General features: G+C 49.6%; 2 protein-coding genes across 2 annotated transcripts in view; one reads left to right on the top strand and one right to left on the bottom strand.

Annotated features, from left to right (window-relative positions):
• The window catches only part of INO80 (INO80 complex ATPase subunit), a 66,296-nt gene extending 62,079 nt beyond the window's left edge, over positions 1–4,217 (top strand). Inside the window, exons 35-37 of the mRNA XM_075615372.1 lie at positions 706–865; positions 1,464–1,673; positions 2,291–4,217. Coding sequence (XP_075471487.1) covers positions 706–865; positions 1,464–1,673; positions 2,291–2,505 — 585 coding nt within the window. The 3' untranslated portion in view covers positions 2,506–4,217. The remainder of the gene's footprint in view (positions 1–705; positions 866–1,463; positions 1,674–2,290) is intronic.
• Positions 4,218–16,492: 12,275 nt separating this feature from the next.
• Positions 16,493–20,707, bottom strand: CHAC1 (ChaC glutathione specific gamma-glutamylcyclotransferase 1). Its single transcript, XM_075613440.1, has 3 exons — positions 20,477–20,707; positions 19,353–19,388; positions 16,493–18,862 (listed from the first exon to the last, which is right to left on the bottom strand). The coding sequence occupies exons 1-3, from the start codon at positions 20,669–20,671 to the stop codon at positions 18,455–18,457; spliced, it is 639 nt and encodes a 212-aa protein (XP_075469555.1). The 5' UTR covers positions 20,672–20,707; the 3' UTR covers positions 16,493–18,454.
• Between the last annotated feature and the right edge of the window lie 2,914 nt (positions 20,708–23,621).

Below are 23,621 nucleotides of genomic sequence, written 5' to 3'. Positions count from 1 at the left end.
ACTTGACCTGTTGGTGGCCCTTGAGGACTGGAGTTGGCCGCCCCTGGCTTAGGGAATCCTCCTCCCCAGAGATAATTAGCATTACAGAGGATAACTTTGCTATTAGGATAAATGATTTGGGTTATTGATGCAGTGGAACCACCTTATTTCGGTCTTCCTTTGTGTACCCCTCATTGCACTCGGACCCCCTGTCCCCCCTTTGTAAGTACCCTGGTCCTGTGTTGAGGTTCGTTACCTATTAGGACACGTATTCACCTTGGGGAACCTCAACACAGTAAAAGTGTTAAACTTCTTTTTTTTTTTTTTTTTTTTTTTTTCTCCTCTAAAGAATTAAAGGTTTGAAAGGTTTATTTAGATGAACCTCATAGCAAATATCTAAATCCCTGAAAATATTAAATGAAAACTACCATAAAATAAGCTATAAGGGCAATTAAACACTGGCATTTAAAATAAATTAACAACAATCACTACTACAGTTTTTTTGTTTCAAAACCTGATTACATCCGGGGATCCCCCAGAGATCTCTGTGGCACCCTCAGATCTCTCCCGGGCAAGAACTTCATTTTCTGTGGGTCACTGCGCCCATCTATTCTGTGTATTTTCATACCATGCAATATTCTGGGCTGTGGGGGTCCCCAGGGCGGCGTGTAACCTGTGATACGATGCGTACACGTCTGCAGTTCCTACTTTCTGTCTGGTATACAGATCTCCATCAGCAGCGAGCTGCACACCGGCTCCATCGCTCCGGACGAGAGCAGTAACGACATGCTAGTCATCGTAGATGACCCTTCCTCGTCAGCGCAGCAATCGCGGGGAACCAACTCTCCGGCTTCCATCACCGGCTCTGTCTCGGACACTCTGAATGGTCAGTGTTTCCTGCGCTGTGCAGGTCTCCCTCTTTACCCATCAGACAGGAACGGGGGACCCGCCTTAGTCTGGCCATTGGCTCTTCAGAATAAAATCGCTTTATAAAAGCAAAGATTGGCCACAGTAATGGAACACAGATCAACTGTGCTTAGTTTACAATTTAATACAGTATAAACCCTCATCATTTGCATTTTAAGGGACCCCCTCTGAAGATAATTGGGTACAGTGTTCTCGCTGGCTTCCTGTTGGCAGGTTATTAGTCAGCAGCCATGTTGAACTCCCCATTATGGATTTGCTGGACAGCAGGAAGTTGCCCAAAAGCCAAATTCAAGGGGAGAACTTCCTTATTTATAGACAATAAGTGGGCAAACCCTCCTAGGTTCAAACGGTACAAACGGCAGAGTGATGCTCGAAGGGTCACAGCTGGGTGATGGGCGCCCCGTTTGTCAATTTCACAACTATAAATCTATTTAAATCATGTTTTCAAGTCCGTTTGTAAACTGGGTGAGCTGGGACCTGCTGGGAGGGGGTTGATTTCCTCTGAGTCCGTTTGGTCTGTCGTGGTGCGTTCAACGAGAGTTTTAACCGTTAAATAGGAGTTTCCAGCCTGGAGACGCCGAGCAGCGGGAGAGCCCACTCGAGGAACAAAGGTCGCGCCAAAAGTGGCGGGGGTGGATCAAAAGGAGGCAAATCTCGGAGCCGGAAGTCCACGGCGGGTAGCGCAGCAGCGATGGCGGGGGCGATGGCTGGAGCGGCCGCTGCTTCCGCGGCGGCTTACGCTACGTACGGGTACAATGTATCAAAAGGTACGAACAGCTTCACTTTGAGAGCGGGGGAAGGTTAGCGTTGATTGCTAATGGAAAACACTGCGCTTCGCTAACAACCCCGTGCAAGTTATAGGATGTTTGTTTCTTATATTCTCTGCCTATGGACACGCTCTACATAGAAATCTGCCAACGCCAGTCTCTGCCCCAAAGTACTTCTCATTTTTTGGTGTCCGTGACACAGGGAAATGAGACTTGCCCAAGGTAACGAGGAGAGCTGATGCAGGGATTTGAACGATGTTCCCCCGCTGCAAAGGCGGCGCCTACTACAGGGACTCCTTCAGCCTCCTCTCGGTATATGCAAATATCACGTGGCAATTATTCCGTGGCCTCTGGATGTATTTGTATATATTTATGCGTCCCCACACAATCTAGGTGGTGATAAATTCCCTATAACCCACTAAATCGTCTGTACATCTCCCGGCTCCTGTAACTAGATGAAGTGGCGCTACCCCCTGCTCTCCCACGCTGGCAAAAGTTGGGTACACCTTGTCTCCGTTAGGTGCCAGACCCGTAAAATGTACAGTACCAGCTAACTAGTTGGAGGCGGATGTGCTATAATCTGACTCTCCGTTGGTTGTTTCTCTCCGTGTCTCCAGGTCTCCCAGCGAGCAGCCCCCTTCAGACCTCTTCGTTACGACCGGCTGGGATTGCAGACTTTGGACCTTTGAACACTTCCTCTCCTCTCAGCTCCCCCATAAGTAAAGGAAATAGTGCCCCTGGCACCCCAAAAGGCATCAACCCCATCAATTTAAACCCAGAGACCCCAACACGAAAACAGAGCAAAGTTGCTAGCACCCCAGGGGGGCTGTAACACGTTGGGAGTCTTCTGTACCTGTATTTGCCATCAGTAGTTCTTATCTGTTCATGCAGACAGCCAAAGGTTTACAGAAGGGTGTCTGAACACTCCCCAAAATCTACAGCACAACCACAAGACCTGTCCCTTTTCAGTGGTTTCCTTGCGGATTTGCAGGGTCACAGCAGGGTGTCTGCTGATTAAAAAAAAAAAAAAAAAACTTGAAGCATTCTCCGTACTATTCTCCCCAAATCTCCTCCCCTCCTGCCACTCATTCCCCTTTTTAGTGATGAGCGATTTCAGACCGCTTTTCCACCACAGAAATCCAATGTTGGAGTTATGCTCGGTAATATCTGACCTCAGTGAGTTTCCTGGGCTCACAAACCTTCAGTATGTGTCCTACTCCACCCCAAGCCTACCACTGCAGCATTGGCAAAATGCCCCAGTCTTGTTCTCACTGGTAGGACAGTCGGGGGCTCTTGTGAGTATGGAGTTCGATGCAATAATCCGCCTTGGGCAACACTGCCCCTTTCCCTAAGCAATCCCATAATTCCCTTGCACTATCGCCTGAGCTGCCAGTGGAGGAAGAGCAAAACTCACAATCTAATGGAGATCCATCTTCCTTGCGAGGGTCACTGGAGGCTCCTGGTTGAATAACGACATATATACCCAGGCCTTCACATCCGTGCCCCTCTTTCCGCCATCTGAGCAACACCATGAAGGGGTTCATCGGCCAAACAAGGTGGAAGACACCACGTCTGCTTGCACTATGAATTTTATTTTTCTGTTCATCCACAATACTTCCAGGTACTGGCTTCTGGAAAGCGATGTGTGCAAGCCAACGCCGGCGGGAAAGGAGAAGCGGTGGGTGCGTCCCCGTAAAACATACCGCCTCTGTGTTGCACCCAACTGCATTGTTTCCAAGAATTGGCAATGGAAGGCGTTGCACCAGACGCGTGTGGTTTGTGTTGTTGCTCTGAGGCCCGGGGCTGCATGGTACCGCCGCAATCTTCCCAGGAGCAAAGAGCCAAAAACATTCAAGAAATCTATTAATTGGATGGATTTATTTGCATGTCCGCCTCTAACCCAGAGGCGGGCAACTGCAGTCCTCAAGGCCCACCAACAGGTCTTCAGGATATCCCTGCTTCAGCACTGGTGGCACAGATTGAGCCACTGATTGAGCCACCTGTGCTGAAGCAGGGATATCCTGAAGACCTGTAGGTGGGCCTTGAGGACTGCAGTTGTCTGCCCCATGCAGCTAGTTTACCACATGGAGTCACCCCATTGCAATGTGCAGTACCCCCTCTTCAATCACCCCCCACCGAGAGCGAGAGTCACAATAAGAAGCCAATTTCTTCCTTTTCCACGGCTGCCCTAATCATTCAGCCGGCGCTATGGGCTCCTATCTGCCCCCTTTTGATTTTGCACACCTACATTTCACAGGCAGGTTTTAAAGAATTTATTTAGCTTTTTCGGAGGGGGATTCATTCATTGAAATCATGAGAATGTCCCCCCCGCCCCCTCTCCTCGTTGTCCAGCCACAGAGGATCACAAGTGTGTATATAAATTATTTAGAGGGAATCTAAACAATGCAAAGCCTTTTTTTTCTCTTTTGAATGTGCTGTCTATTTTTATATCTGAATTTGTATATATGTATAAAAAGAGACACATCTTTCTTTTACTAACTGGAGGAAAAAAATCTGAAATAAATTGAAGATAATTTTAGGTAACTTTGTATCTGTTTTCCTGGCTGGGTTGTGTGGTTTGTGTTGGGCTGGATGTACCGTTGTGTGGTTTGTTGTGTGTGGTTGTATGTATGTGTATGTATTTGGATGGTTGGTTGGGAAACACGACCTCAGCACCGGGATTTCCGGATATGCGAACGTAGTTTGTACGACAGCTTGCTCCCAGAGTCCGATTTTTATTTGTTGAGCTAGAAAAGCTAGTTTGGCAAGATGCTCGGGCTCTGGTCACCTCCACCCTCTCTCGTGACACATTTCAGACCTTTAATGAAGCATTTGTGAATTACAGGCTGCATGCAATACATGAATGTCCTATAGGGCGGCGACACATGGTTGAGTTTATCTAGATGGGAAAATAGGAGGGAAAGGGGATCACAGAGGGCAAGTGGGTGCTATGTCGTAATGTGTACAGGCTTCTTAATTGGTGGGTGGTTATTAAATGATGAATGCTTATGTAGGGAATATGTTTTGGGTGTAGGTTGGGGTACTTTTTTAATAAACTAACATAAGGGTTATTCATGGATACAATTCTATTTGAGGATTTTAACCTCGCAGGGCTCTTCTGTAAGTGTAACCGCTGGAAAGAATTCCTCGCCGTGTTTTTAGCAGGGTGTGCATTTAATGTAAGTATAATGACTGTAGGTTGTCTTAGGGTTTTTGTTGCATAGTGAGCACAGAGGGACAGATATTGTAGGGGTTGTCAGGGTAACGGGGGAGGATTCTTGGAATGCCATAATAAAACGGTCTCTGTGATACCAGAAACATGCCTATTTGCCAGGCCGGCTTTGTGGGGTTCCGGGAGGAGCGCATGTTCACTGCTGTGGTACCTTGTAACACCCCTTTGTCAGAGGGGATCGGTTCCTTTCTAAAACACCTCACTGTACAGGGAACGGATGTTTTGCGGCAAATATCTATTTCCTATGCTGATATTGACCTTTTTACTTTTAATATGAAGAATTCTTGGTATGTCTGCTGCACCTGTTTTTAACATCTGTTTATCCCTGGTTCAATCTGTGAGGAGGAGCGGCTCAGTGAGCAAACTCACCGACTCTGTAAACAATGACACTAGCAGGGGAACCTGGTTCAGTTCCCGGTGTCGGCGCCTTGTGACCTTGGGCAAGGTCACTTTATCTCCCTGTGCCTCAGGCACCAAAAACATAGTTTGTAAGCTCATCGGGGCAAAGACTTTGTAAAAATGTGATGTGCTGCCTACGTGCACTATACTGTAAGGCCGCGTCCATGGTCGGCGGGAGCGTGCGGAGAAGTGCGCGCACGGCGGGATCACATTACGGCAATGATCGCAGCCATAGATGGTGCGAGAGAAATCTGCTAAATTTGATTCCATTACGCAATGGCCAGGTCAGAGTTTGCCAAAGGAGGGCGAACCAGCTCCGTGACATCACGGCCACGCCCCCCGACGCCTCCCTGTCGCGTCTACCCTGGCCACAAATCGCTGCGGCTAAAAAGTGGGTGACGTCACGCGCACAGACCCAGCCTAATTGTGAAGCGCTTATGAGTCCCATTGGGAGAAAAGAAGTACAGTATATGAAATACGTTATTTATTATTTGCAGAGCCACTTGTTCAAGTAAGCAAATTGTAAACTACATTTTCTTATCATGGACACAAGTTCCTTTGAGAAATAAGCAAAAGTATTGGTAGTTTGAGGAGAGAAACAATATCCTTGTAGCCCTTTCAGTGCTGGACAGAAGTCAGAGGATCGATTAAACATACTTTAAATTTGTTGCGTGGCTGAGCGCTTTCACCTCAATGCAGCACTTTATTTTCTGTGAATAGATCTCTTTTTTTCCCTTTTTCCAGCACTGCTTTTATTTGTACAATCTGACGCTTTGTTCATGAGATGTGCGTGAGAAATAGTAAGCGCCCGCGAGGGGAAAATGCAGCTCCTCCCAGAGCCCAGTGCAGTCTGACGGTTACCATGGTAACCTCGAGAGCTGGAGATTCCAAAAATTAGGCTTTTTAGCACTAGAAAAACAAACGCACACACAAAAAAAAATAGCAGGACGTGCTTGGGATAAGTTACTAACATTATATGTGAAACTCACACCGGCTTCTGGGGGGATTGCTGCTTTAATACAATCCCAACATACGTGGAGTTGGTCCGTGGCTTTAAAATACCAGCCACCTGAAGGACGAGGTGACTTGTTTGGTTTTCTGTGCCGGTTAGAAGCCCCAACATCGTGTCTGTTGCTCTGCAATGTGAAGCTGCTTCCTGTTATGCACGCACACACACGGACTGTAATAGTGACACTGCCATTAGCAGTAATTAGAGATAATCAGTCTGCGCTTTGAGGCAATGTTGTCTGGTGTTAGAAACTAATGACTTTGTCTTGGGAATCTACTTTAGCTAATAAGTGTTATTCTGCTTCTTGTCTTTGATCCCCAATCCCCATGTTCTCCACTCGTGTTCAAGACGACCCTCCTCCACCCCGCTCCCCAACAGGTCAGGTTTAAAGGATACCCCTGCTTCAGCACAGGTGGCTCCATCAGTGACAATAGCCCAGGGGTGGCCAACTCCATTCCTCAAGGGCCACCAACAGGTCAGGTATTTGGGATATCCCTGCTTCAGCACAGGTGGTGCAGTCGAAGACTGAGTCACTGATTGACCCACCTGTGCTGAAGCTGGGATATCCTTAAACCCTGACCTGCTGGTGGCCCTTGGGAACTGGGGTTGGCCACCCCTTGTCTTGATCAGCGATTCTGAAACTGGGATCCATGGGCCCCCAGGGGTTTACATGAAACCTCATCAGCGGGTACATGACACATATATTTTGAGGCGGGAAAGGTATATTGGGCATATACAGAATGGCGCGTACCATACGACGTTTGGGTAAGAAAAATCTGTACCGCCTCTCGAACAAATCAGCGATGCCGACCTGGCCAAAGACCAGCGTCTTGATTTGCGCAATAATCAGAAACTTTGTGTTGATTGTGAAAGAATGGAAATGGATCGATCCAGGTGCAAATCTCCCACCCAGACCAAGCGGATTTACAGCTTCCAGCCCCGTCTGTCACACACGACCCCTGTGAGTTGGCATTTTCTGTGCTTTTAACAGAAGACCAAAGCGAGGAGGAACAGGCTGAAAGTCGAACATGACGGGCATGCGACTCTCCGGCGTCGCTTACAATAAGGGGCCTATGCAGAGAGCTGCGGTAACTGAATTAGCGGCATTTGTTAGCAAAATATGCCTTTAGAGGCAGGTAATGGCGAGTTAAAAAAAAGCGCCATTTTTTTTTTTTTAAATCTCGCCGCGCGGGTGGCGAGAACCGAAATCTCGCCAGGTTTCAAAAGTGCCGTATTCAGAAAGGCGCGATCGCCATCTAGCGGCTGATCGCGCCATTAAAATGGAGAAAAATTCAACAATTAGCTCCGCCAACAAAAGTTGGCAGGAAGCTGGAGCTCGGCGGCCAGAGGGAGAAGAAAAACAAAAAAAAAACGCGCTTTTTTAAAAACATGTTTCACCAGCGCACATCTCGCCGGTTGAAACTCTCCATATGCAGACATGATTTTAAATGCAGTTTTAGGACCTTGCTGCATATGGAGATAAAATCACGCCAAAAAAGGTACTATTTATTAACATCTCCAATTAATTCCACTGCTGCTCTCTGCATAGGCCCCTTAGTGTTTGTTGCCAATACGCAGCACTCTTCGCTTGGAGACGAAGTTTTGGTATTGGTTGTGCAACTTTTCTGTTCATGGAAGGATGTTTGTATATAGTGAAAAATAATCTGTTTGGATTCTCAAAGGGTTTGTGAGTTTTTGTATCGTGTCTGTGTGATACACGTAGTGCCCACTGAGACCAAGGGGGTAAGCTGGCCGAAAAAGGTTCCGGGTCACTGGTCTAGAGCAGGGGTGCTCAACTCAAGTCAGGTTTTCAGGATTTTCCTGCTTCAGCACAGGTGGCTCAATCGGAGGCTCGGTCTTTGACTGAGCCTCTGGTTGAGCCAACTGTGCTGAAGCTGGGATATCCTGAAAACCTGACCTGTTGAGGGGGAGGCGACTGTTGTAGCGCACCCCTTCTCTAGAGTATTTAGGGGCCCCAGTAATAAGTATAGACCCCCAGTCCAATCCTACAACATAAGCTGCAAAGAAAATGCCACTTTTTACTGTTCCTTGTTTTTTTGCCTGCAGGAAAGTACCTGCAGAGTTTTACATTTGCAGCGAGACAGAACCAGCGCAGACCGGGGGGGGACACACATCCATCGTGGGAACGCAATCCGTTCATGTCGCATTACTCATAGGGCAAACCAGGCTAGGCCTTCAGCTGTACGATGAGGACAGTAAACACTGACGGCGTGTGACACGTGGCAGACGGAATGTCCGAGTTCCGGGTGCATATGGCGCTCCGGTATGTTTACAGTACGGTCCAGGTGATAATTAGAGAGGTAAAACCGGTTTCTGAAATGAGCTGTAACGAATCGGGATTGGATCACTGGCTTTATGGTGGCTAAGTAAGAAGGCATTGGTTGTGTTTGCTGTTTACAGTGGAGGCGTGAGAAGCAAATGCAAGGACTTCAGTCACGGGCGGGGGGCAGTTATTTGGGTTGCAATGCCATTGTCCGGCTCCCCAGTTATCAGTAGAGAACTTATCATACTAATCTTTAAAAGTTTGAAGTATCTGGGCACACGGCTTGACTCCCATTTAACATTTGGGTAGCATATTGATACTGACATCCAAAATATACTAAACTAGATGGACTTTATAGCAGGGAAGCACAAACTTCCCCCCCCTTGCGTGCTGTCCCCTGCTCGCACCCCCCCCCCCCCTCCATACCTTGTCAAGGTAAGGGAAGTTGCTGAGGCCTCACGTGATCCCCCGGCATTTAAATTAAATGCCTTTGGGAAGAGCGCAGGGCCTGTAACCGCTGCGCCCCCTCCCCCCCCCCCCCCCCCCACCATGGTAAATCTTGCTCGCCCCCCCCCCCTCCCCCTTCCCTGTTTGTGCAGCCCTGCTTTATAGGAACATATTCTCAATAAGTCTGCTGGTAAGAAAGCGCATCGCACAGCAGATGCTGATGTCAATTATAGATTATGGGGGACATCGTATATGGCTCGGCACCACAAACTCGCCTCAGCAAACTAGATACCCTCTACAACTTACTATGCCGTTTGTCCTCCAATGCAATTACAACACACATCACTGCGAAATGCTCAAAGAACTAGATTGGTCATCACTTGAGTGTTGGCGCAAAGTTCATCTTTCCTATTTTGGCTTCAAATAGTTTCTGGGCAAGCTACCCAGCTACCTGAACAAGCTCCTCACCCCTACCACATGCAGCACTTATCTGAGATCTGACTCCAAAACACTGTTTATGGTCCCAAGGCTCAACAAAGTATCCGGCCGCTCCTCCTTTTACCGTGCACCCCAAAACTGGAACAACCTACCGGAGACTCTCACAGCCGCCACCAGTCTAAGTTCTTTCAAGACTTCAGCCATCTCACATTATAACCGTGTCTGTAACTGCTAAGGCCGTGATTATAGCAAAATCAAAATATATGCCTAAAAAAACAAAAGAAAGCCAATACGTGTGCACATACCGGGCGCGACGTACTGCAGAGCGTTTGTCTCCTCAAGCGATTTGAGATTTTGTTGTTCACACACGACGGCCGGATCACGTGATTTGCACGGCCAATCACAGTGTATCATCAACCAACCAATCCGGACATGTCATGGCTGCAGCGCTACAAATCAGTGGCATGTTCACGTGTAGCACGGCGACGTCGCTGCGATGACGTCACCGGATCGCTTTGCAGCTCTGCAGTTTTTGCTATAACTAAGGCCTAATTGTCTGTTAAATACGCCCATAGCATATATTGTCCCTAACTGTCCATGAAATGTCTGTAAATATAACGTGTAACCATGTATTGTTATTATAACTCTGTGCCCAGGACGTACCTGAAAATGAGAGGCATCTCTCAATGTATCACTTCCTGGTAAAAACATTTTATAAATAAGTCTTTGCTGTCCCAGATCCGTATTTCATCGCGGTATAGTCCAGACACGGTCTTAAAGTGGCCAAATGCAGGCTCGGCTCTGCTGGAGTTTAGGCCCCATTGGTATATGTCCTAATGTTAGATTGCTGATGAGGATTATGGGTAATGACTGGCCAATGAGCGCACTTTATAGCACCTTATCCATTATTCTACCCAAATTTGTGCGTACTGCGTTACACTGCTGATAGCAAAGACAGAGCTGGAAAACACTTCGACTGCCATTTCATATTTTTTCACTCAACCGTTTAATCCTCTAAGGCCTCGGGCATGGTCAGCGCTTAGGCGCTGACCCGTGCTGAGGCGCGCTTACGCTCGGCAGTGAGCCCCTGCAGCCGCAATGAGAGCGGCTTTAGCAGGGGCTCGCGCACACTTTCGCAGGCGTGCGGAAGCGTAGCCGACACTTCAATTTTAGTTTTGGCGCTCACGGGAGTGCAGGGCAGGTCACGGGAGCCAGCTCCGTGACGTCACTGGCCCACCCCCCCGACACGCCCCCGGATGGCGTGCGAACTAAGGCCAGGGAAAGCGCCCGCTTTCCCTCAGCCTCAGCGCGCCTCTGCACGGCTGCAGTCACCATGGACTCAGCCTAAGGCAGGGGTGCTCCACTCCAGTACTCAAGTCCCCCTTCCCCCCCGAACAGGTTAGGTTTTCAGGATAACCCTGCTTCAGCACAAGAGGCACAATCAGTTCCTGCTTCAGCACAGGTGGCTCAATCAGAGGCTCAAGCCTCTGATTGAGCCACCTGTGCTGAAGCAGGGATAACCTGACCTGTTGGGGGCTGGCTTCTGTGCTAGCACAATATAGTCCATTCCCTCTCGCCTGCTCTGTGTCCGGAGAAGCCTTTTGTGTTCCGAACAGCGTCAGAAATGGTGATATCGGGAAATATGACTGTATATAAATAAACAATGTGATCTTGCAGGCCTGTTAATGTAACGTATTGTAGTGCAGCCCTTCCAGCTGTACACTTGCATTGTTGCATACAATCTGGAGCGTCGGTTTAACACGGGTGTGGCGTGCCTTAATCTGATTTAATTCCTAATCTGTCACAGCGCTAAAATCGTAACTAGGAGGCACTTTCCCTTGTTTTAGGATTTTGTCGTTTTACTTGTAGGGTCTGCAAGACGCCAGAATCGGAAGCCCCGAAACCTATAATTACTGGCCCCCGCAGGAATACAATACAATATAATGTACTTTGGGGGCGGCCAGCTCCAGTCTTCACTCTTCAAGGGCCAGTAACAGGACAGGTTTCCGGGATATCTCTGCATCAGCACAGGTGGCTCAATCAGAAGCTCAGCCAATGACTGACTGCACCACCTGTGCTGAAGCAGCAATTTGTAAAAGAGACATGAAAGGTAAGGAGACACCGACCAACATGTGCTACATTCTTACGCTTGGCTAGTGCAGAATGAATTAACCCCTCGGTGCCCCTGCAAAAGTATGTTGTGTTTTTTTTTAATGCACCGCCAGATTTATTAAACTGAGGAGAAGTTTGAAACCGATACTTCATCAAATGTTTTGCTGGCCTCATTGGCAGTGCAGGGGTTAATGAAGCATGCCTCTCTCTGGGAGACCCACATCAGCTGCAGGTTGTGATACCTTTCAATGGACGATCCTGTCATTTGTTAATGCTTTAGACCAGGTTTCTTCCACTGGTGCCAAGCACGGGACCTCGCTGTGACCCACGGACTCTGCTCATTGCAAACGTATTGCTTAGGCCAGGGTGCGAAAACTTTTTCACGTGCACCTCTGCCAGCTCTCCTTGGTGCCTCGCCCTCCCCCCCCCCCCACTCTGCTCGGGCCCGGCGTCATGTGACATCACGTTGCCATGGTAACATGACATCACGTGACCCCGCTGCGTCATTTGTCGCTTGGTTACCATAACGACGCGTCGCTGGAATGGAAGGCAAGTGTGTTATAGATGCCTCGCGCGGTCCCCCGACATTCGAGGAGAGCGCAGGACCGCTATAACGGCCGCGTCCCCCCCCAGTTTGCGCACTCCTGGCTTAGGAGGCTAAATGCAGCTTTACCAACTGTCTCACTTGTAAATGAACTTAAGGTGATGTAAATATGTGCTGGACTCCCTTTTCTTTTTCGTCATATCTTGCAGAATAACCACTCCATGTTTTATGGACATTAGAGCAGTTCTAGGTTTGTCACAGGAGATCATTACATTTAAGAATGATTTAATGTAATAAACATTCTTTGGAATTGGTGCCGGCGTGATGACCTCATCAAGCGTATATATACAAAATGGTGTTTATAGAGGAAGATAAGCGCGTTATAAAGTGCTTGAGACCGAGCACGAATTATGGTCAAACACTCCCGTAAAATGTCTCCTGATAAAGGACGGTCGCTAGGACTGGAAAACTCATTCGTAAAATACGTTATCGGTTCTGCGATCGGACAGCGGCGTTCTTGTCTCCGGGCGCGTTTCAGCAGGAGGGGGGGATTTTGAACACACTTTGCACTCAAACTTTATAATAATCTTAGTGTCAGATTAGATTACAAAAGTTTAGCACATTTTCGAGCTACAAAGGAAAACTCCTATTTCTTGTTTAATGAACACGTACCTCCCGCAGCGTATCTGCTACTTGTTGACATAATACAGCGACATCAATTTAATTAACATCAGTTGATTGGCTACATTGTGCTTCTTATATAGAGTTAATCTACATAACAGACCTACAAGTGTGCAAATTCTCATGGGGATTGAGCGAGAAATATAGAAGATCTGATGAAAAACTAAAGGGGTCCCCTTTTTCTTGAACATGGTGTATATCAGGGTTGAGCAACTCCAGTCCTCAAGGGCCACAAACAGGTCGGGTTTTAAGGAGATCCCTGCTTCAGCACAGGTGGTGCTGTCTTGGATTGAGTCACCTGTGCTGAAGCAGGGATATCCTTAAAACCTGGCAGGTTGGTGGCTCTTGAGGACTGGAGTTTCCCTTGTTTATATGGTACAAATGTTCTAAATGCCAGCAAGAATGTTGAAATATAATGTTTAAGTCTGTAAATGACATTACAATAAGACTGTGGCCCTACTACTCCTAAATGTTCTCCGATCTGTGCCTTTTGGAGAACTGATTGAAGTGCCCTGCTTTAGATGCTTGGGGTGCTGGTAACAGAGGGGGTTTAAAATCTCTTGGCCTATGCAGGATTTCCCAATGCTAGAGCACCCTGAGCAGAGAACCTGACAGCTCACTCAATAAATTCCCCTTTTACCTTTCACCTCATTCTACCAGCGGGTTCCCAGAAGGAGAGAAAACAAGCGGAGTTCTGAGAATCTAAAAACACACGCACGTCCCAGGCCAGGGGACACCGTGTGATTGGCTGAGAGCAAGTTTGGGTTCTCAATGTTCCTTGGGATCAAAACACAAGACGGCTAAAAGGGCATGCCGTCCTGCGGAAATAACTCCAACAGCTAATCGCTGACACGGGCTGATTCACACCTTAAAGAAAAAAGTCAAGGCGTTAAATCTAGGGGAGGGGTGGCCAACTCCAGTCCTCAAGACCCCCTCCCCCCCCCCCCAACAGGTTGGGTTTTCAGGATATCCCTGCTTCAGTGCAGGTGGCTCAATTAGTGGCTGTCTTTGAATGAGCCACTGATTGAGGCACCTGAGCTGAAGCAGGGGATGTCCTGAAAATTTGACCTGTTGGGGAGGGTCTTGGGGACTGGAGTTGAGAACCGCTGGCTTAAGTGACATTTTATGGAGGTCAGAAAATCTCTCCTTGTGTGTAAGAGTTCACAGTTTTAAGTGACTATTCAGAGAAAATGTTCAGAAATTAATATTTTTATTTGAATCCCATATTTATTCCTTTGCTTAAATTAAAGTTCCCAAATGTAGGCTGCAGTACATTTCTTCTCTGCGGGTGAGGTCAGCTCTACTGTACCTTGTGATAAAACTCCTCATGGGTAAGGAGAACTGTGGATTGTAAGCTCTGCGGTGCAGGGGGTTTCTTTCCCTATTGTATGCTCGGTTAATTATATCATAATCACAAATGTTGCTGTGTATTTTGTGAAGCTACATCTGCGTTCTGCGTACTTCATGTGTAAACTGTACACGTTTTCTCCCCCCTCTCCATGGAGATTCTACGTCAGTGGTTTCCAACCTTTTTTGGTTTGATTTTGAAACCCCATGTGAGATTCTGAGGGACCCCCAACCTTCTCTAATAGCGCGTCTCAGATCAGATACATTATAAAGTCTTCTGTATTTGATACAATTTTCAAATCACCAGAAAATTGTAGGGAACCCTTTTAGGGATGTGCGGGGAACCCCCTGTTGAAAAACACTGTTCTAGGTTTTCCCTTGAGAGGTGGTCTCGTGGTATCCAGCCACATGACAACCTGCTTATCTGTGTAGCTTATGATATGCCTCAGAATCATTTCCAGCACTTCCGGCGTGTGTCTCGCTCACAAATAAAGCATATTGTATACATCTGGCACCGAGGCACCTGTCCTGTCTGCACTGGGTTACACACCCCGCTAGCACCCAAGGGGTTAAAGAGGGGTACAGCTCATATGACTGATGCTTTTACTCTGATACGTTTTGCTAACAGATGGTCAAAGTGAACTAACAAAAATCGTTCACAATCCTGTCTAATTAAAAATAAAACTCTAAACTTTATTAGTAGGCGGGGTGGGGGGGCGGAAGCCCTAATGTTAAAGTATATATTTTTAGAAAGTAGAACTGAAAATCAGCAAGCAGTAGCACTCTGGTTAATGGGACCGTGTGCCCCTTGTAGCCGCACTGCAGTGTTACTTGTGAGTGAGGGCTGCTGTGAGGTTACATTACTGTGCGAGGCTGCTGTGTACGGTTTGCAGCGTGTGAATAAAGGCCGAGCAATGCAACTCATCAGGACAATTTAACACGCCCTCGTGGGACATTTTTTCCGATCCAGTGAGTCACTTCCTTGTAAATTACTTGAGAATCACAGTTGGCCAATAAGGAATCTGCGTGACGAGGGTTTTCACCTTAATTGCAGAAGGAGGGAAGTTCTAACTCCAGAGTGATGGGGGAGCTGGAGGGACAGACGGACAGACAGACGGACAGACGGACAGACAGGGGCTTGGGCAGAGAGCAGTGGTATTGTAAGTGCTATACCTGTTAAATGCTGCTTCACAGATCTCATTGTAGCCGGGAACAATCTTTATGGTGTGACCCCCCCAACCCAACAGGTCAGGGTTTCAGGATATCCCAGCTTCAGCACAAGTGGCTCAATCTGAGCCACTGATTGAGCCAACTGCTGAAGCACAGCTCACCCTAATATCTCACTATACCTTCCTTTTCCCCTCCTTACATCTCACCCTAATATCTCACTATACTTTCCTTTTCCCCTCCTTACATCTCACCCTAATATCTCACTATACCTTCCTTTCCCCTCCTTACATCTCACCCTAATATCTCACTATACCTTCCTTTTCCCCTCCTTACATCTCACCCTAATATCTCACTATACTTTCCTTTTCCCCTCCTTACATCTCACCCTAATATCTCACTATACTTTCCTTTTCCCCTCCTTACATCTCACCCTAATATCTCACTATTCTCTTATCTGCCCCTCCTTAGGCTGCATCCATAGAAGGGCAAACCGCGCTGATGCGTCCGGACGCTGCGCGATCAGACTGCCTAAAGGCAGTGATCGCGTCTATACAGCGTGCGGAAGAGGGCGCGTGAAATCAATCGAAACGGATTTTTCGCGTGATCACGTGAGCGGTTCGCCCTCGTGACGTCACTGGCCTGCCTATAGACACGCCCCTGGACGGCGCGCGAATGAAATCCAGGGAAAGCACCCGCTTTCCCTCAGCCTTCGCACTCTTGCTGTGTCTATTGGCGCAGCCTTACATCTCACCCCAATATCTCACTATACACTCCTCTGCCCCTCCTTACACCTCACCTTAATATCTCACTATACACTCCTCTGCCCCTCCTTGCACCACACCCCTAATATCTCACTATACCCCGTGCAGATTCTTGTGTTCTGGTCAAGGTTCTCTCTATCTCTTTCTTATCTAAAGCCCTCTCACACAAAACCTTTCTCACTGCCCCACACCCATATCTGACTAGCACCTTCTCTATCTCTGTACTTAGATTGTAAGCTCTTCAGCCAAGTGTCTCCTTTACCCAATATTACTTTTAGGTCTCCAGCGCTTCTTCTTCCCATTACGCGTTGTATGATTAGGTCTTGTGTTCCTGCTGTGAAGAGCTATGGATGGCGTAATACATAGATATATCTGGATTTAAAAAGTAAACAATCTTCTGGATGTCAGTTTATTACTGAACGTGTGTATATAAAAAACAAATACAGTACATGGGACATACAGTACGTGTAACATTGAGGAGCAGCCTGCAGCCTGCGTGCTCCTAATAACAACAGCTGGAGCAATGGAGCAAAACGCGTTTAAACCGGGTCACATGCCAGGAAAACAAGTGTCAACCGCCACCACGGGTGAAGCAGGCGTCTTCCCCTCAACCAAACAGCGGTTTCACCCTCGCTGCCTCAGGGACCTATGCAGAGAAGATACCACAGCAAAGGATTCTGGGACAAAAATGGAATGTGAAATGCCCTGTGCTGCTTTTGAAAGTCAGAACTTTGTCGCAGAGACATTTCTCCCCCGGTTTTTCCCTCTACATACACTTTCAGATATTAAGCCTATGCAGTGTGCTGTGAGTTTCAAGTACGGCGCTCACAGGAATAAAACTCACAGCCGTGTGCAGAAGTAAGATGCTTATATTTTCTATGGAATGACCACTATGGAAAAAATAAATAAAAAGGAAAAACTGCTACAAATATTACTATTAACCCCACCCCTGCGTTACCAGAGGTGCCTGTAACTTACTGCTACCGTGCTTTGTCTATAGTGGCAAAAATAGCTGCAGCAGGATACTGTGATCAAGTGGCACACGTGTGTTCCTGGGCAGCAGTGAATTCATAGAACATTGCTCCATTGCACAGGTGCTTTCATAATTCAGATAACCTGTTTTAAACAGTACATTAAAACCCAACACATTGAGAGTCCTGTCAGTCCCATCACAGGACGGACAGGCTCTTAGCAGCAAAAGCTCCGTATTAACCCATCTTGCGAGTTTTTCAGCTTAATATGCAGGTACAGTAAGTGGATGGTTAAAAAAAAAAAAAAAAAAAAGCCAATACTATTATTTTTCCCTGTTGTAGAGATAAAAACGATTCTTATATGTCCCTGAAATAATATTCCAGTCTTATTCCCTCCCACCCATAAGAAAACATATTTGTAATGTGCTAAGCCAGGGGTGGGTAACGTCAGTGCTCAAGGGCCACCAACACATCAGGGTTTCAGCACAGGTGGCTCAGTTGAAGATTGAACCCCCTATGCTGAAGCAGAGATATCCTGCAAACCTGATCTGTTGGTGGCCCTTGAGCATTGGAGTTGCCCACCCGTCACATGATAACCTTTCAACACGCACATAGCATGAAGATTCATGCAGCAGTGTGGAGATACCGTGTATGTATCACACATATATCGACATGTCATTAACACCCAAACCGAGAGCAGTGCTTAGATCTGCGTGGCACTTAAAAATACATGGTTCGGTTAAGCCACTCAAATTCGGGGTGCAGGATGTGGCACGAGTACTGCCATTCATTGTAGGGTAAGGAGGTGGTCTCCTGTAATATTGCACATGCCTGGACACCGCAGTGCCCCAAGTGGCAAAACCAATGCCGAGGTAAATTTAAATAAAGAGAGAAAAGTACTATTTTCCAGGCGAGGCCAGCTCACCCCGGGATTAACAAATATATACATATTTAACATAGATTCGACAGCTCAAAGAAAAAAGGAAACTAAAAACACTATTCCTTCTCTGACAGCTCCCTCTCCCCACCCCAAAAAATTAATCTCAGTCCTTATTTTAGCTAAATGGTTAACCCCTTCGGTGCCAGAGAGGAAGGCAGCCCCTTTCAGTAGTGATCTGATGCCCCCCCACCCCCAAGTCCAAGTGAGTAAATGTAAACGGTGTAGCTTTAGCGTTGGGGGCCGTGCAAGTTTTCTGTAACCGTGACATGCAGTTTCAATATCGGTGTAGGGCGCCGGAGCACATCTGGGTCGTACGCCGCGGTGATGCCGCCATGAAACGTTCTGCGCAGGTGCTGCACCCGGAAGATGTGAACAAGGTGTTCATAGGACTTCTAGGAAGAACGGTCATGTTAACCTCATAGGGATGATCACTGCCTACGAGTGTTTCAGCAGAGCACGCCCAGAGGGTCATTTGTGCTGTACAGGCAGGGAAGGATGGCTATTAATGCCTCTTCTATGGAGAACAGATGTTTATCCTCAGCTTCAGGGCAGTAGTTGTGCATAAAGTCTGCCAGACGTAGAAGATACTCAATGTTGTGCCCAGCCTGCCCGGTTGAGACTATGATTTGGCCAGCGATGTCCTCTTCAGAGGCCGGCCCCAGAAAGCTGGGGTTTTCAGGAGTGGCAATATAGACCAGTGCCAACACTGCCCCTTCGTCGCCCTCATCCTGCGGGTAGAACTTGACCAGCTTGGTCACGTAGCCGCCCAGGACGCTTTCCCGCACGTTCAGGTACTGCAGTGACGGCTCGATCTGATCGCCCCGGACCTCGTAGCCTATGCCCCATGTGCATTCCTGTAATCAGACAAGCGCAGAGAAGGTTCAGTGTCGTTTCATGTTGCTGGAAAAAGCATCACACTTTACACTTGCAGTCAGGGTTGCTATGTGTTACAGAATGATGAACTGCTCCTAAAATTAACTGCACACTTGCTTAGGCCGGGGGTGGCCAACTCCAGTCCTCAAGCGCCACCAACAGGTCAGGTTTTCAGAATATCCCAGCTTCAACATAGGTGGCTCAATCATTAAGACTGAGGCACTGATTGAGCCCCCTATTCTGAAGCATTATCACTAAGCCACCTGTGCTGAAGCAGGGATATCCTTAAAACCTGACCTGTTGATGGCCCTTCAGGAGTGGATTTGGCCACCCCTTAATCATTAAGCTGCAAGAGTGACGATCGGGGTACTATCCCATGGAAACTCCTATTGACTTCACTGTCGCAGTTTAATGAATAACTCCACTGTGTAATGTTTTCTTCGATTATATATCACAAGAATAAACACTTACATCATAATCTTCTTGTAAGGTCACCACGCGGCCAGGCTGCAAGGAGAAAGAAAGGAATAGGATGAGAAACCCAGTATCCTGGCAGTACTGCGCAGATTTACAGCAAAATCCTCAAATGCAATAATCACATAATAATACTATATTCTGGCCTGGTATAAGCAACCGTTATATATCCTATTGCTCTACTGTATATTCATATTATGTATATATATACTTTACATGCATTGCACTCATAACGCTGATCTCCCTGAGTTTGGGCATTATTCCCCAAGCTCAAAAAAATAAATCAGTGTACACAAACTTATAAATGTTATATACGTGTATGTTTATACATACGTGCATCTCTTTACAAATACACACACGTTATAGTTACATGTATGTACACACATATACGTTATAGTCTCTCTCTCCCCTCCTTATCCTCTCTTTATCTCTCTCCTCTCTTTATCTCTCCCTGTCTCCTCTCTTTATCTCTCCCTCTCTCCTCTCTTTATCTCTCCCTCTCTCCTCTCTTTATCTCTCCCCCCCCTGGCCCCCGGTGGATGGTGTCCCCCTGCCCACCGGTGGATGCTGTCCCCCTGCCCCCCCCGGTGGATGGTGTCCCCCTGCCCCCCCCCGGTGGATGGTGTCCCCCTGCCCCCCCGGTGGATGCTGTCCCCCTCCCCCCGGTGGATGCTGTCCCCCTGCCCCCCGGTGGATGCTGCCCCCCCTGGCCCCCGGTGGATGCTGTCCCCCTGCCCCCCCCCCCCCCCCCGGTGGATGGTGTCCCCCTGCCCCCCCCGGTGGATGCTGTCCTCCTGCCCCCCCCCCCGGTGGATGGTGTCCCCCTGCCCCCTCCCCCCCCGGTGGATGGTGTCCCCCTGCCCCCCCCCGGTGGATGGTGTCCCCCTGCCCCCCCGGTGGATGGTGTCCCCCTGCCCCCCCGGTGGATGGTGTCCCCCTGCCCCCCCGGTGGATGGTGTCCCCCTGCCCCCCGGTGGATGCTGTCCCCCTGCCCCCCCGGTGGATGGTGTCCCCCTGCCCCCGGCGGATGCTGTCCCCCTGCCCCCGGCGGATGCTGTCCCCCTGCGGATGGTGTCCCCCTGCCCCCCGGTGGATGGTGTCCCCCTGCCCCCGGTGCTCACCGTGCGCTCGCTGCCCCGGTGGAAGGTGTCCCCCTGCCAGAACTTGCGGCTGTACCCCTGGATGAAGCCCACTTTACTGGAAGTGAACTCGAAGTCCGGCTTCCACACCAGGGAGCCATAGCCGAAGATCCACAGCGTGTTACCGGGGGAGAGTGAGGCTGTCTCCGCCATGGCAGAGCCGGGGTCTCTAGGCATCGGGCAGCGGGATGGGAGCTGGTGCTGATGCAAGCCGAGCAGGGCATTTAAATCCCTGCTGTCCCCTAACCACGCCCACTGGGCGGGGCGTCGCCAGCTTTCCCACCAAGTAGAATACTGCAGCATTTTGGCCCAGCCTCCCTTTCATTCTGCCCTCTGCCAGTTGGCTGGCGCTGCTGTCAATCACAGAGGTAGCTCCGCCCCCTTGCCTGGGAGGGCTGGATCATGAATCTGATGCAACTGCTACTATTGGTTTCAGAGCTGGGAGCATATAGCAAGCAGTGAGAGGATTGCATCAGGCAGAGAGGGGATGGCATCAGGCAGAGAGAGGATGGCAGGAGACAGAGAGAGGACGGCAGAGTGGCAGGAGGTGGAGAGAGGATGGCAGGAGACAGAGAGTGGACGGCAGAGAGCAGAATGGCAGGAGGTAGAGAGGGTGGCAGGAGGTAGAGAGGGTGGCAGGAGACAGAGAGTGGATAGCAGAGTGGCAGGAGGTAGAGAGAGGATGGCAGGAGACAGAGAGCAGAATGGCAGGAGGTAGAGAGGGTGGCAGGAGGTAGAAAGAGGATGGCAGGTGGTAGAGAGGGTGGCAGGAGGTAGAGAGGGTGGCAGGAGGTAGAAAGAGGATGGCAGGTGGTAGAGAGAGGATGGCAGGCGGTAGAGAGAGGATGGCAGGCGGTAGAGAGAGGATGGCAGGCGGTAGAGAGAGGGTGGCAGGCGGTAGAAAGAGGATGGCAGGAGGTAGAGAGGGTGGCAGGAGGTAGAAAGAGGATGGCAGGCGGTAGAAAGAGGATGGCAGGCGGTAGAGAGGGTGGCAGGCGGTAGAGAGAGGATGGCAGGCGGTAGAGAGAGGATGGCAGGCGGTAGAGAGGGTGGCAGGAGGTAGAGAGGGTGGCAGGAGGTAGAGAGGGTGGCAGGAGACAGAGAGTGGATAGCAGAGTGGCAGGAGGTAGAGAGAGGATGGCAGGAGACAGAGAGCAGAATGGCAGGAGGTAGAGAGGGTGGCAGGAGGTAGAAAGAGGATGGCAGGTGGTAGAGAGGGTGGCAGGAGGTAGAGAGGGTGGCAGGAGGTAGAAAGAGGATGGCAGGTGGTAGAGAGAGGATGGCAGGCGGTAGAGAGAGGATGGCAGGCGGTAGAGAGAGGATGGCAGGCGGTAGAGAGAGGATGGCAGGCGGTAGAGAGAGGGTGGCAGGCGGTAGAAAGAGGATGGCAGGAGGTAGAGAGGGTGGCAGGAGGTAGAAAGAGGATGGCAGGCGGTAGAAAGAGGATGGCAGGCGGTAGAGAGGGTGGCAGGCGGTAGAGAGAGGATGGCAGGCGGTAGAGAGAGGATGGCAGGCGGTAGAGAGAGGATGGCAGGCGGTAGAGAGGGTGGCAGGCGGTAGAGAGAGGATGGCAGGCGGTAGAGAGAGGATGGCAGGCGGTAGAGAGAGGATGGCAGGCGGTAGAGAGAGGGTGGCAGGCGGTAGAGAGAGGATGGCAGGCGGTAGAGAGAGGATGGCAGGCGGTAGAGAGAGGATGGCAGGCGGTAGAGAGGGTGGCAGGCGGTAGAGAGAGGATGGCAGGCGGTAGAGAGAGGATGGCAGGCGGTAGAGAGGATGGCAGGCGGTAGAGAGAGGATGGCAGGCGGTAGAGAGAGGATGGCAGGCGGTAGAGACGGTGGCAGGCGGTAGGGGACAGTGAGAGAATCGCATCAGGCAGAGGGCAGGGGGGTTTCAAAAAGGACTTAGGCTGCGCTTATAGTGCCGGCGACGTTGCGTCAAAACAAATACATTGCTGCTGTTGCGTGCACTTATAGTAAGCGCAGCGCGACGGAGCGACGGCTTGGTCGCGATCGCTGGAAGTCATCTCAATTTGATTTTTACAGTGACCGCAGCCTGACGTCGCTGTCGCCAGCACTATAAGGCCGGGCTTATAGTGCTGGCAACGGCGATGTGACTGATGGCGTCACCCGTCACCGTCGCAACCGGCGAAGGTTGTAATTTTACTTTTAAAGATGTCGCTGGCGTCAAAGCCAGTGATGTCACTAAAAGGGGCGGGCCGCACAATTTGATTGGTTTAGAGATAGTCACATGTGGCGACTGTCTCTAAAAAATCAAATAAATCCGGCTTCAAAATTTTAGACGCTCCGCCGGTCTGTCGCTGTCACGCTTACTATAAGCGCTGGCGACGGAGTCAATTCATTTGTTTTGGAGCGACGTCGCATCGCCGTCACCAGGCACTATAAGCGCAGCCTAAGTGTAGCCTTAGGCTGCGTCCATAGAAGGACAGGCCGCGCTGAGCCGTGCGGACGCTCCGCGCTGAGCCCTGTCATCCTCAATGAGAATGTCTTGAGAGGGGGCTCACGCGAGCGTCCGCAGGCGAGCTGAGGAGTTGGATTTTTCAGCCCACAGCCAAAACTGTTTTTAAGCGCACTATCAGCTGAAAACATCCAATCAGCGCGAAGCAGCGTCAACGTCACAGCGCCGTGACATTGACGTCGGTGCGTCGCGGGCGATTGGCCCAGCGACGTCATTGCCCCGCCTCCCGATCGCGGACGCTGGCTCGCCTGCATGTGCATGAAATCACTCATGCTTGACCAGGTGAGCATCAGCGTCCGCGCGGCTCAGCGCTGCTCCATGTTCTATGGACGCAGCCTTAGGCTAAGGCCCCGCTGCCTCAGACCCCGCACTGCAGTCAGGCGGCGCGTGAAGAGGCACTTGACCACTATCTGCGGTCTGTAGGGAGCTGGAGCGGGGGGGGGGGCATGGCCAAAATGGGTCGGGTGGGCGCGGCAATGACGTCGGAGGGCGGGGCCATCACACTGTCTGTGCCAGGGGTTCCCTCCCCCGCCTCCCCCCCTGTGCATCTGCTGACACTGCAGACACTATAGGGTTTAATCTGCTGTGCCCCTCTTCTTCATCCAGCGCCTTCCTTCCCCTTCATTTAGGGGGGGGGGGGGTCTTCCCTCTG

Source organism: Ascaphus truei, chromosome 9, assembly GCF_040206685.1.
Source record: "Ascaphus truei isolate aAscTru1 chromosome 9, aAscTru1.hap1, whole genome shotgun sequence".
NCBI classification, from domain to species: domain Eukaryota; kingdom Metazoa; phylum Chordata; class Amphibia; order Anura; family Ascaphidae; genus Ascaphus; species Ascaphus truei.
The sequence above is the reverse complement of the archived record's forward strand: the minus strand, read 5'-3'. Positions and strand labels throughout refer to the sequence as shown.